The sequence below is a fragment of the Cyprinodon tularosa genome, unplaced genomic scaffold, assembly GCF_016077235.1.
Source record: "Cyprinodon tularosa strain WSP-4 unplaced genomic scaffold, ASM1607723v1 ctg112, whole genome shotgun sequence".
Taxonomy (NCBI): Eukaryota; Metazoa; Chordata; class Actinopteri; order Cyprinodontiformes; family Cyprinodontidae; genus Cyprinodon; species Cyprinodon tularosa.
The window spans coordinates 314867-329453 of record NW_024037916.1 but is presented as its reverse complement, the minus strand read 5'-3'; the positions used below and the strand labels follow the sequence as shown (position 1 = coordinate 329453).

At 42.8% G+C, this 14587-nt stretch overlaps 1 protein-coding gene across 1 annotated transcript; it reads left to right on the top strand.

The window, feature by feature from the left end:
• The first annotated feature begins 1302 nt into the window (after positions 1-1302).
• Positions 1303-2990, top strand: LOC119792961 (tripartite motif-containing protein 16-like). Its single transcript, XM_038299831.1, has 2 exons — positions 1303-2687; positions 2769-2990. The coding sequence occupies exons 1-2, from the start codon at positions 1303-1305 to the stop codon at positions 2947-2949; spliced, it is 1566 nt and encodes a 521-aa protein (XP_038155759.1). The 3' UTR covers positions 2950-2990.
• Positions 2991-14587: the final 11597 nt, after the last annotated feature.

Here is a 14587-nt window from a genome sequence, read left to right as displayed (position 1 = left end):
AAAACTCCCTGTAAATCATTCAAAATTACAGACAGATATTTTTTTTGTCTCAGTTGATATTAAATCAATAATTCTTCTCTAAAATCTCCTGTTTTATTGATCATCCAGGAGATTATCTGTGACAAAAAGTCAGTTTTCATTTAAGATTTGTGAGTAAGGGGATAGTTTGTTAAATATTTATTAGATATATTATATTATGTAACCAACATTGTGACGATCTCGGCACTGGTGCAGGCTTAATCTCCAACTCGGAACACCTGCTCACTCCACCCTGCCTGCTATTAACACTAAGTGGTTCCACCTCCATATATACCCCATTTGGATCTGTTCCCAGTGCCACATCGTCTCAGACTTGCCACTGAGTACCTTCAAGCGTTTCTAACCTTTTTGCCTGCAAACCTGTTACCTGACCTGTTTCTGTCTGTTTTCACTGAGCCTGCCTGTTCCCTTATGTGGTTCTGTCTGCCTGCCTAGAAACCAAACCTGATCTACCTCTGGACCTCTGTTTCAGTTCTGCCTAAGATTGCCAGCCTGTGAGCCTGACCCCCACTCAGTCTGTTAGTTACCGAGTCTGCCTACCCCCTTTGTGTCTCTGAACCTGTCAGTTACGGACACTGGATCGGACCTGAACCTTTTTTCCGGATTGCCCCTCTATACCGTCGCTTGGACACAATCCCTGGAATCTGTAACTGGACTGTCTGGAGCTCATTGGTCTTAGTCCTCTGCAAACCATTCGCTGCTCAACGGCCACCGCTTTCACAAGCCCCGTCCTCAAACCGACTCCTGCCCCGGACCCATCACGGTAAGTACCGCCAACTCTGAGACCCAGTAAGAGGTTAGTGATCCAGCCTCACCCCCTCTCTAGTTTTTCCTCTTGCTGATTACTAACCTGTTGTCTCCGCCACAGGGGATTTCCAGTCCGAGAGCTGAGAGGAGAGAGCTTTTAATAAATATAAATAACAAAAGGGACTAAAACTTATACATTAACTTGAACAACCATCTTCTCCTTTGCCATCCTCCTCTCCTTTGCAGCTGTATTTCTGTTTCTCTGTCTATTTAACACCTTCTCCATTTCTTTATAATTTCTGCATTAAAATCTCTAGTTCAAGTGGGGTGAAATAGGCACTTCCTGTTGCCTGTTGTCATGGTGACTCATCTAATCATTGTTTCTAACCTGAGGCTAGAACAATTCAGAGTTGTGGATTAGAGTTAGTTAAACCTGCTTTGTGAAACACAACCCAGAGCTCAGAACTGTTTCTCTTTTCAGGAAGTGAAACTCACACAGTCACTGAGAGAACATAAATGGAGCAGAACCAGCTGGACAGAGAAAACATCTCCTGTTCAATCTGTCTAGATATCCTGAAGGATCCGGTAACTACTTCCTGTGGACACAGCTACTGTATGAACTGTATTAAAAGCCACTGGGATGGAGAGGATCAGAAAAGAATCCACAGCTGCCCTGAGTGCAGGACAACTTTTGTACGGAGGCCTAAACTGCAGAAGAACACCATGTTAGCAGCTTTAGTAGAGCAGTTGAAGAGAACTGGACTCCAAACTGCTCCTGCTGACCACTACTATGCTGGAGCTGAAGATGTGGCCTGTGATGTTTGCACTGGAAGGAAACTGAAAGCCCTCAAGTCCTGTTTAGTCTGTCTGGCCTCTTATTGTGAAAAACACCTTCAGCCTCACAAGAATTCCGCTCCATTAAGGAAACACCACCTGGTGGAGCCGTCCAAGAACCTCCAGGAGAACATCTGCTCTCATCATGATGAGGTGATGAAGATGTTCTGCCGTACTGATCAGAAGTCTATCTGTTATCTCTGCTCCATGGATAGACATAAAGGCCATGACACAGTCTCAGCTGCAGCAGAAAGGAGTGAGAGGCAGAGAGAGTTGCAGGAGAGACAAGGAATAATCCAGCAGAGAGTCCAGGACAGAGAGAGAGATGTGAAGCTGCTTCGGCAGGAGGTGGCAGCAATCAATCGCTCTGCTGAGAAAACAGTGGAGGACAGTGAGAAGATCTTCACTGAGCTGATCCGACTCATCCAGAAAAGTAGGTCTGATATGAAGCAGCAGATCAGATCCCAGCAGGAAGCTGAAGTCAGTCGAGTCAAAAAGCTTCAGGAGAGGCTGGAGCAGGAGATCAGTGAGCTGAAGAGGAAAAACGCTGAGCTGGAGCAGCTCTCAGACACAGAGGATCACAACCGGTTTCTCCACAGCTACCCCTCACTGTCAGACCTCAGGGAATCTACACCCTCAGCCGGCATCGACATCCGTCCCCTGAGACGCTGGGAGGATGTGACAGCAGCTGTGTCAGAGCTCAGAGACAAACTACAGGACGTCCTGAGAGACACATGGACAAAGATCTCCCTGACACTGACTGAGGCAGAACCAGAACCAGAGAGCAGAGCTGGGTTATTACGATATTCATGTCAGATCACACTGGATCCAAACACAGCACACAGAAATCTGTCACTATCAGAGGGAAACAGGAAGGTGACACGGAAGAGTCAACCTCAGTCTTATTCTAGTTATCCAGACAGATTCACCGATTGGTCTCAGGTTTTGAATAGAGAGAGTCTGACTGGACGTTGTTACTGGGAGGTGGAGTGGAGGGGGGAGGTTTATGTAGCAGTAGCATACAAAAATATCAGCAGAACAGGATGGGGGAATGAATGTGGATTTGGACATAATGAAAAATCTTGGGCATTAAATTGTTCCCAAGATGGTTATAAATTTGGTCAAAACGACATCTGGACTTCCATCTCAGGTCCTGGTTCCTCCAGAGTAGGAGTGGACCTGGATCAAGGAGCAGGTGTTCTGTCTTTCTACAGTGTCTCAAAAACCAGAACTCTCCTCCACAGAGTCCAGACCACATTCACTCAGCCACTACATGCTGGAGTTTGGGTTGGTCCTGGATCGTCTGCAGAGTTGTGTAAAGCTAAATAGATCCAGTGTGTTGGTTCTGATTGTTGATCAGGGTTCCTGGTTCTGGTGTCTCTGCTGGGCTGCTCTCTTCTTCTTTATTTATCCTTTTAAAGGTTGCACCTAGGTCTACAAATAGGATCTGGGTCTACATCTCTAGGTGGTCTTGGGAGTGCTGAAGTGTAATCCCAAGTTGACTGCATAATCTGTCGACCTGTTTACATGGTAAGACAGCTCCAGGTGTCCAGGAGGTGGCCTTATTTCTCCTTCAAATGCTTAAGCTTTAGTCACTCAGTATTTCATCATCATAAATGTCAGGGCTACAGGCCTGTAGTCATTTAAACCCTTGATGGTTATGATATTTCTTGGGAAGAATGGTAGAAAGTTTGATGCGCAAGGAAACCTCACCGGGCTGCAGAGATTTGTTTAAATTTTGAGTGAAAATAGGGACTGACAGACCCTGGAGCTTTTCTTGAAATGATTTAACATCTTTCTCAGAAATCTTACAAGTAAATGCAATATGAGATCACAGTTACATCATTTCTAATCTTGTTTTACAAAAGCAAAAGACAAAGAATTATGTTGTGTTCCCATTCAGTCAGCTGGAGTCAAAACTCTAGGTGGCCCATTGTCTTTAAAAACAGATGCAGGTATTTTTGTCTGCCTCTAGCTGTTCTGCATATGTTTGACTGAAACTTTTTTTTCACATTCTAAGTTTGTGAAATACCTCAAGCTCATTGTTATTGGATGGAGGGCATCTGTGATGCAGCTTCTCATTTATTCTGACCGCCGCGTTTCCATTTTGGGAGAGAAGAATTCCCACAGCATGACCTGCAACCCCCATGTGTAACTTCGGACATCGTAAAGCTCAGATTTGTGGGCTGCATGATGTATACATGTCCTCTTGACAGATTGTCCCACCCTGAGCTGTATATTTTCAGAGCTTCTGTGGATTTATGGTATCTTCATGCCTATTCAGTTAGTACCCCCAACCCCTGTTTAAAGTGAATAGCCATGTCTTTATAAGTATTGAGTTGTGCCATACAATTCCCATAAAAAAAAAAACGGATTGGACAGTGCTCTGTGATTCAAAGTCTGGGTGTAGTTTAATGACATAGCCATGTTTTAAACCTCTCTACACTCTTGTGTAACCTTTAAACTGTTTGTCTAGATGTTCCCAATCTACCAATATATTCAGATAGATCCCGATTAAATGCTATGGTTTTGGTTTTGATGTGTGAAAATGTCAATATTTTCAATGGAGATGACCCTTGATGCACAAGGAAGAAATGCACTGGAGAAAAACAATTGGAAACAGATGGTGCATGTACCTGGTGATTTTCTTTATTTAGTGATCTTTATGGCTTCAACTTCTGTTTTGGCCATCACAAGATAAAACACAAAACAGTAAAGATAAATATCAAGGCATCCCTTGGTTTCCTTATTTTCTTGCCATGTCATTATTCTCCTCCATGCTGGGAATTAGAAATAGACCTATTTCTTCACAGATGTCTGACTTTTAATAAAATTCCCCCATTCCTAAGACAACAGAGGGTTTTTATCATGCATATAGTGACCAAAAAGATCCCAAAAGCAGGAAAAGAGTAAAGTAAAGTCAAGCAAAAAGAGAAAAGTTGTACAGACAGTAGAGATGGGTACTTCTTTTCACACACGCTGACATCTGATTTCCCTGTTCATTTTAGCTGTGATGGTGGAACGGACAGCTTGCGTTATGTGGCTCCCAAAAAGCCCCATTACAATTAAACACAACATGTGTGCAAGTCTGCGCTACTCAGCAGGTACAGCTGGTGATTTCAGCGGGGAAATCAAAACGGTGCTGAGCAGGACCTGATTTGAGTGCAATGACCCACACACACACACACAGACACAGACACACTTGATTGTAATAGCCTTTCAAGACGGATTGGACAGTTAACAGCTTCCTATTACGATCGGGCTACTATTATAGCCCAACACCTTTCCATGACAGTAAGTCCTTATAGAAGCACAGGGATAAAAGCCTTATGTGTGTAATATACTCCATGAGAGGTCATGAAAGAGAGGAAGTGAGCTAATTTGAGATTATTTGGTGTGAAGCTTTCCTTTAAAGGTGTGCTAATGATTTATCAATCCAACTAAAACAACAGCAAAAATGGAGAATATATTCCTAGCTTTTTGTATGAAAAGCTTTTTAAATTATACTAAACAAATCAGTTTTTGCAGACTATTGGCATATTATATTTATTTCTCTTAAGAGAAAAGTAATATGCCAATAAATAAAAATGCTCAAAAAAACTTCTTTATCTGCTATGCTGATCTTTATACATCTCACATTTTAAATGAATAGTTGAATATATAGTTCAGGAATCATATAGGAGAACCTTAAACCTAAGTTTTAATAATGTAAAAATATTCTTTCATTTATTTTTATAGAATAGAATAGAAAATCCCTTTATTGTCCCAGAATAAGAAATTCTGGTGTTTACAGCAACAAAATGATTTTATATGGTCCACAAATGTGGACCATTTAAAGAATAATATACTAGTGAATAGTTAAAACATAGACAATAAAATACTGTACTGTAAAGTGTTTCAACAATATAAAAACTGTGCACCTGGAGAATGAAATAATATACAGGTCTGGACATTTTTACAGTAATGGAATTTTTTTCAAATTGCAGCAACATCAGAGATGTGCAAAATGACAGCATCATGTTTTTAAATGACTAAGGCAGAAACTGTGCAAAATCAGCATGAATCTAACAACTGATTTAGGTTGTTGGGGACAGTGGTGGTTATAAATTCTTACAGTTGCTGGGAGGAAGGATCTGTGATAATGCTCCCTGATGCATTTAAGGTGCAACAATCTGTCACTGAAGGAGCTCTCCAGTTCAGCAACAGCTTCATGCATGGGGTGGAAAACATTCTCCAACAGAGATGTTAATTTAGTTAGGATCCTTTTCTTTCCCACCTCCTTCACTGAGTCCAGAGGGCTTCCAATCACAGAGCTGGCCTCCCTGATCAGTTTATCCAGCCACTTTCCCTCAGCTACAGATAAGCCACAGTTCCAAGGGAAAGGTCCATAGAAGATGGCTGATGCCACGACAGTCATAGAAGGTCTTTAAAAGCACCCCCTGCACTAAAAAATACCTCAGTCTCCTCAGCAGGAAGAGTCTGCTCTGACCTTTTTTATACAGAGCCTCAGTGTTGTGAGTCCACTCCAGTATCATACACCTGAAGGTTTTGGTCCAAACTGGCTTATGTTTTGATTAAATAAATATCAAACTTCGAAAAGTATTACTCAAATTTTCAAGTTTGGGGAATTTAAAATGTAACAAAGTCTCCTAATCAGTTTTAGGATATTATTGTCATATCTACAGAACTGTGTCTAAGTTAATGTATGTGGGCCTCTACTTCTCTTCCTCTCCTATTATGGTGTGATTGGCAAGCTCATCAGGAGTAGCTAAAAGCTGCTGGTTCCCTTGGGCAATTTCCAGATTTTTTCTGTTCACATGAGAGGTAATCAGGTATTCATTTTGCTTTGTTTTAAGCTCGCTTTAAAGCTCTGACACTGATCTAATCCCCTCTAATGTCAGAGCTTTTGGGTTCACCACAGCTCTTCTGTAATAGCTGCTGATGTTTGGATTCCATTTTCATGAATTCACTCACCTCCCTGTCCACACTCCAATGTGCCAGGGCTTCTCTTTACCAACTGGAAAAAAAGATACAAACATTACAACCCCTCCACACACAAATCTCCTTCCAATCTAAATTGCAATGGTAGGCACACTTTGCTGGATCGCTGATCTTTTTTGCCCCACTTGTACCCACTTAACTCTGTACAACATAACTATTCTTTACCTCTGCATCTATCCCTGATGAGCTCTCCTCATAATGTCCCCCTGGGACCCAGTCCTGAAATCCCAACTATATCTTAGTACATAATTAGTCTTTAAGAAGTGGTGACCTAAAAAAAAAAAAAAAAAAAGATTTCTGCATTCACCGAATTTACTTCAGTGTCCATAAGTTCTCAACTGCTCGAGAGTACCACGTTCAGGACATCTATAACCTTTCTATATTGTTTTGTTGATTTTGGAGAAGTGTTTTCAAATATATTCTGCCTTTACTGACTGACTGATATCTTATTTGTACTCTTGCTTGTGACCCCCTTTTTTAAAATTAAACTTAAATGAAATCTCAAGAAAGCCTTGGTGTAAAGTCTGCCTTCAAAATTGTAATCCCACTTAGAGGAAAGCTTGGATGAATGTAAATTATAAACAATTCAAGTATATGGAAGGTTGCGCAACAAAGGTGTTAACAGATGTTTCTTACAGTGTTAGTTTGAGCTACTTTTCTTTCTTTTTTTGAGCTACTTTTCTAAAAGTGTAACTTCGCCTTGAACAGAGCTGTAAAACTGGTGAGGGATACATTGGCTGCTCCATCTGAACACAATAGGGTTGATTTTGGATCAAGGCTTAGCAGTTAAAGGTGTTGGAACAACGCGTAGCAGTTAAGAATGGCATTTTCATCTCATACTTGGTTCCTTTACTAGAGGGCTGGGAGCTTGAAGGTTCTTTGCAGTATTTTAGCTAGAACAAGCACATATCTGGACCGAGATATCTGATGTTTCTCCAGGTATCTGTAGTAGCCACCTTTAAAATGTAGGGGTTACTGACCCTAGTGCTGACCACAGTCACTACAGTTGTCTTCACCTTTCAGGCTCTTCCCAGTTCTTCCCTGAGCCCCTGGTATTTCTCCAATTTCTCGTGTTTTTTTCCCCTGATGTTTGTATCATTTGGGGTGGCCGCAATAATCACTACAGTTGTTCTCTGCTGCTTATTATGATTATTTCCATTTGGTTGGCCACAACCATTTTGGCTGTTTGTACCTGGAAGTCCCACATGATCTTAGCTCTGTCATTTTCCACCACCTTTGGAAATAGTTCCCATTTTGACCTCGGGTTCTCGAGTTAGTATGTTTTGCCTAGATGTTTCTGTAGAATATACCAGCCACTTCCTTATGGCATTCCATGTATTCCTTTACTGCCTCTATCTGTCATGATGGGTTTAAGGTGCCTAACCCACATGCAGAGATCACTCAAGAGGCAGAGAAAAAGTTCAAAGGTTTATTTACAATGAAGCACAATAAATAATGAACTGGTCCTTGGTAGGTTGACTGGTCACGCAGGGGTTCACCACTGAGGGGGGACAGAGTGGTTTTCTGACGTGCGAGGGTATACCTGTTCTGAAGTTGAGCGGAGCTGCAGAGGGGGGGAACCTTGAGGGTCCAGAGTGTTGGGTTTTAATCCAGAGAAATGTGAGTTTAAAAGATTAAGAGGAAATGATCAACACAGACAGGGATTTATAACGTCAGCCTCTGCAGTAGGGGAGAAAAGTTGCTGGCTCAGAAACCAGCACCTTCTCACACAGATCCCTTCATAGCAAAGCCTTTTATTAACAGTTTACAACATCATAGGGCGGGCCTTAAACAGAAGACCCAGTAATGATTATCTGGGAGGATGCAGGTCATAAGATGACCATCTGGCTGGATGGAAGTCACACAACCATGTGATTCTGCCTCATGACCTACTGAAAGGAGATCATAAAAGTTTATGACCCTTCTGGTTGAATCACAGGATAGAAATTTAGCATCTTCTTTCTTTCAATGTTTCATATGTCCACACAATAATCACTCTAACACAGAGGCTTGTCGGCAGGCAGAGGGCTGAGGCTTGCTGAGTGCAGGCAGACGGATTCCAGACTGAGTTCCCTCTCAGTTTTCTCAGAGAGCGGGCAGACAGATTCCAGGCAGAAACAACTCTCCAGGGTTTCACTGAGAGCAGACAGGCGGACTCCAGAAAGAGTCTTCTCCCCAGGTTTTCAGATTGTCAGGCAGGAATATCTGTGAGACAGAAAAAGACTGGATCAGGCAGCTTCTCAAAATCTTGAGTACAGGTAAGCTGGCTGGCTCAGGCTTGCTAACCATTACTGGCAAACACTCTGGCACTGGAGTGTCCATCTCCGCCTCCTTAAGAAGGAGCCTCCTGATGAGCATATTGAAGACAGGTGTTGCAGTCAGCTCATGCCCCCAGGAGGTCTCGTGCGCCCTCTGGTGGAGAAAGTGGACAAAACATCCAGATCCCAACAGTACCCCCCCCTCAACGTCCGCCACCTGGCGGTCCAAATGAACAGGAAGGCAGAGACTCACGGTACTCCGAGATAAGAGCCGGGTCCAGTATAAATGAGCCGGGAACCCAAGTTCGATCCTTCGGACCGTAGCCCTCCTAATCGACCAGGTACTGCCAACCACGGCCCCGGCGAAGGGAGTCTACGATCCGGCAGACGGTGAATGCAGGGTGACCATCAATGTCACGGGGGGGAGTCGGACGGAAGGCAAAGAGAACTGGTTAGAACAGGTTTAATCTGGGAGACATGGAAGGTGGGATGGATCTGGAGTAAGGTGGAATATGCAGGCGGACAGCAGATGGATTAATGATGGAGTCTATCTTGTATGGGCCAATGAAACGGGGAGACAGTTTTCTGGACATGGATTTTAAGGGTATGTCACGGGTGGATAACCAAACCTGTTGTCCTGGTGTGTATGTGGGAGCTGGGCGTCTCTTTAAATCAGCGAACCTGCGATTTTGCTCAGATGATCGGTTTAAGGTGCTGATGATGTTTTTCCAGACCCTTCGACATCGGCGGATGTGGTGATGGACAGAAGGAACAGATATCTCTTTTTCGTCGGCTGGAAATAAGGGAGGCTGGTACCCTAGGGATACTTCAAAAGGGGAGAGAGCGGTGGCAGAAGAAATATGAGAGTTGTGAGCATACTCCACCCAGTGCAGGTACTGACTCCAGTCAGTCGGGTTGGTCGAGGTGAAGCATCTGAGGGTGGACAGCTCCTGATTAAGGCGTTCAGTTTGGCCGTTGGACTGAGGATGGTAACCAGAAGTTAGAGAAACTTTAGTGTCGAGGGCAGAACAGAAATGTCTCCAAACCTGAGCTGTGAACTGGGGTCCTCTGTCAGACAGAATCTCCTGAGGGATGCCATGTAACCTGAAAACATGCTTGGTTAGGAGAAGAGCTGTTTGAAAGGCAGTGGGAAGTTTCCTCAGAGGGATTAGATGGCAGGCTTTAGAGAAATGATCGATTATTGTAAAGATGGTAGACATACCTTTAGATGCCGGTAACCCCGTGACAAAATCTATTGCAATATGGGACCATGGGCATGTGGGAACAGGCAGAGGATGGAGGAGACCAGAGGGAGGCTGATGAGATGGCTTATTGCGGGCACAGACAGGGCAGGCTAGTACAAACTCCTTTACGTCTTTGTGAAGGGAAGGCCACCAGAACCGATGGGATATCAGAGCTACCGTTCTGCTGACCCCAGGATGAGCCGAAAACTTTGAAGAATGCATCCAGTGTATTAATCTGGACCTAACTGATGAGGGAACGTACGTCTTGTTAGGAGGACCAGTGCCTGGATCAGGTTCGGTAGTTTGGGCCAGTCTGATCTGGTCCGAGATCTCCCAGGAAACAGTAGCGACAGTGCAGCTAGCTGGAAGGATATTAGCAGGAGATTCAGGTTTATCTGGAGCATAGAGGCGAGAGAGAGCGTCGGGTTTAATGTTTTTCGCACCCGGTCGGTAGGAAATGATCATGTTGAATCGGGAGAAAAAGAGAGACCAACGGGACTGACGGGGATTGGATCTTTTGGCAGATTGAATGTAAGAGACGTTTTTGTGATCTGTCCATACCAGAATGGGGTGCTCCGCGCCCTCCAGCCAACGCCACCATTCTTCCGGAGCCAGTTTTATGGCGAGTAGTTTTCTGTCTCCGACAGAATTTTGTTCAGCTGGGGTAAGTCTGCGGGAGAAAAATGCACACGGGTGAGCTCTCTGGTCTGAATCTAAAACTTGGGACAGAACAGCCCCCACCCCTGAGTCAGAAGCATCCACCTCCAAAATAAATTGCTTGGAGGGGTCCGGTTGAATGAGGATGGGTGCATTTGAAAACAGAGCCTTGAGTTTCTTAAAAGCAGCCTCAGCTTCCGCAGACCAGTGAAAAGTTATTTTGACAGAAGTCAATGCTGTCAAGGGCTGGGCTGTTTGGCTGTAATTTCGGATAAATCTTCGGTAAAAGTTGGCAAACCCCAGAAATCTTTGCAGTTGTCTCCGGTTCTCGGGAGTGGGCCAGTCCAGAACCGCCTTGATCTTATCCTCCGACGGCTTCACCTGCCCGCCCTCGAGCACAAAACCTAGGAAAGTGACAGATGACCGATGAAACTCACATTTCTCTGCCTTAACAAACAGCTTGTTCTCAAGAAGTCTTTGCAGGACCAAACGGACATGTTTTTGATGTTCGGTGATGTCTTTGGAGTAAATCAGAATGTCATCAATGTAGACGAAAACAAAAACGTTCAAAAAATCCCTTAAAACATCATTCACCAGTGCCTGGAAACAAGCTGGGGCGTTGGTCAGACCAAAAGGCATTTACCAGATACTTGAATTGACCCAGAGGCGTCTTGAATGCTGTTTTCCATTCATCTCCCTCTCTGATTCTGAGGAGGTGATAGGCGTTTCTCAAGTCTAACTTGGTGAACACAGTTGCTCCTTGAACTGGTTCAAAGGCTGACGCTAACAGGGGTAATGGGTATTTGTTCTTGACAGTTATTTGGTTTAGACCTCTGTAGTTAATACAGGGTCGCAGAGATACAAAAAAGAACCCTGCTCCAAGTGGAGATGAGGACGGTCGTATTATTTCTGGCGGCTAAAGACTCATTAATATATTTCTCCATAGTTTCCCTCTCAGGTTTGGAGATGTTATAAAGCCGACTGCTAGGGAGAGGGGCCCCAGGGAGAAGATCGATAGCGCAGTCGTATGGTCGATGCGGAGGGAGAGAAAGGGCTCTAGTCTTACTGAAAACAGGAGCCAGATCATGATAGTCAGAGGGTATAATGGAAAGATCTGGCGGGTCAGCCTCCTGACGGCTGGCCGGCGACTGGGTCGGAGGTGCGGCGGAGCGGAGACAGGAGCAATGACAGGAAATCGACCAGGACTCGACATGTCTTTTAGACCAGTTAATATGTGGGTTATGAAGTTGGAGCCAATCAAATCCCAGGACTAAGGATGAGCTAGCAGATGGAAAGACAAAAAATGAAATGGTTTCTCTGTGGTTTCCGGAGATCAAAAGTTCTAGAGGCTTAGTTTGGTGCGTAACCTGTGGTAATTGTTTGCCATCTAACGCAGAGACCCTCAGGGGCTTGGTTAGTGGAATGGTTTCGATATTTAACTGTTTGACCAAACTGGAATCTATCAGTCAATCAATGCCGATAAGGTGAGGGATTGATCTTTGAAGAACAGAGTTGCAGGTAAAAGGAGTCGAGGAGATTTTTCAGTTTGGCACTGAAGTCTTGAGTTTTGCCCCCCAGGAGATCTCGTGCGCCCTCTGGTGGAGAAAGTGGACAAAACCTCCAGATCCCAACACTATCTTACACCTTACTGCTAGATTCCGGATTGTTTCTACGGCCTCTTTGCATAGTCTGCACCTGGGGTCTTTCTTTATATAATTGAGCTGGGCTTTTATTGCTTTGGTGCTTAAGACCTGCTCCTGTGCTGCTATGATCAGTGTTTCTGTGCTGTCCTTCATCCTGGGCCTCTCTAGCCATTAGTAGAATTTGGTCATACCATCCACATCAGCCATCTGTTGTTGGTACATCCCATGCAGGGGTTTTTCCTCCCATGATGGTTCCTCCAGTTCCCTAATTTTCCAGCTAAACATTCAAGAATACAACTCATGTCATTGTTTTACAGATATCATAATTTGTTTCACTTATACATTATGAACATAGCATGTATTGCTGCATATCCTTGAAGATAAAGACATGCTTTAAAGTTATAGATTTTATTTTAAACACACTTTTAATAGTTTATTTTAACAGCTCCATTTTATGTGTTTTAGCATTTCATTCCATAAATAATAGCACATTATATATTTAAAAAGTACATGCAAATGACATAATGAAATAACAATGTATCTCTAAAGAATCTTCGGTTGAAGTAAGTTGCAAATCAGATTCTGTTCTGTCGGCTGCTGCTCTTCCGTTGTAATTTCATTCACTGCTGTGTGGCACTGTCGGCTTTGCTAGGGGCTTTGACAGATGCAGAGAAGCACACCAAAAATTGTGCTCTGTTTTGGGATGTTGACATTCTTCTTCTGACTTTGCTTTGTTTCTCTCTGATAGTGACTGTAATATCTTTGGAAAACAGCTTATTCTTCATTGATGTCTATGTTTTCAGCCACTGTTGAAGTGATTAGTTTTCGTGCAGAGGTTCCCTTTTAATAGTCCCTAACAAAATCATAAAATAGTATCTGAAAGTGCTTTTTAAGTGATACTTTAACCATATTCTTGGTAACTGGTTATTTTAGCAATGTGACTCTTTATCAATCTGTATAAATTCTCCTCATTTGGTAGTTAGTTTATATTGCTGATATTTTATTCTAATATGCTTCAACACAACAGCAAAGTTTAAAATGAGCAGGATTTTTTTTACAATGCAGAAAAAAAAAGCCAACATTTTTAGAGCCATGGCGAAATGTGACAGTTTCTGGAAATATCCTTAGTCGGATTTTTTATACTAAAACTAGTAGAAAGATGCAGGAAAATCCATGCACTTTACATCTTTTAGAGCACAAAGCAGAAGTCCCCTGCCCAAATACACCCACTACCCTCACACTCCCACACACCCCCCAACACATGCACACACACACCCCCACACACACGGTTGTTCAATTACATCAGATTTTATTGATTTTCATTCACACTGGTGTGCACCTGGCTGTGTGTGTGTGTGTGTGTGTGTGTGTGTGTGTGTGTGTCCGATAGTATGGACTGGTATAGTGAATAGATAGAGGTAATTGAATGTTAGGGAGACTCTGAGTGTATGTGTGTGCTGGAGAACCTTTAAAGTGAAGAGATGGAGGTAATCTATATAAGTGCTGCTACACTCTGAAATCTTTAAAAGCCCTGCCTGTCCAAAATTTACCTAAGTGGATGTGTGAGTGTTTTTTGTGTGTCTCTGTTGGACTTTAGGTTCAGTTTGAAATCTATTTTGACTTCAAAGGCTTTGAAATAGAGAGAAAAAGCAATAAATGTAACACCAATTTTAAATAGGTTATGCTAAGTCACATGTATGTACAATTTGTTGCATTAAAAAAGCTACATGTCGTCATGTTTCAATACTTCATAATTATTCCATGCAACAGAGATTCAAATTGCATCAAAAAAGCAAAAACTTAACTAAAGAACATTAAAAGAAGACAAAGATAATAAATATTCTATTGCCAAAGTTAGCATAAATCATCTTTACAAATTATTCACTGTTTTTGTTAGTTTTCTCTTACAAAACTGTACATTACAGCACTTTGAACTGTAGACTTGTTCATTCATTCTGCTGCACACCATGTTTTAAATACAGTAATTTCATACAGTAAGGATGCACATACATTAAATCTAGTCGACACTTGAGGTACACTTTTCAATTACTAAGTTAAAACCCGATTTTGACACCATATTCCTTAAATTTATCTGGCAGAGATCCATTTCTAAAAATCTCACATTCATTCAAATCCCTAAGATATGGTTTGGACCAGTATGTGT

Coding starts and splice junctions, on each gene's coding strand:
- LOC119792961 (XM_038299831.1), top strand. CDS start 1,303: ATGGAGCAGAACCAGCTGGACAGAGAAAACATCTCCTGTTCAATCTGT. Junction 2,688..2,768: donor GGGAATGAATGTGGATTTGG/ACATAATGAAAA, acceptor GACTTCCATCTC/AGGTCCTGGTTCCTCCAGAG.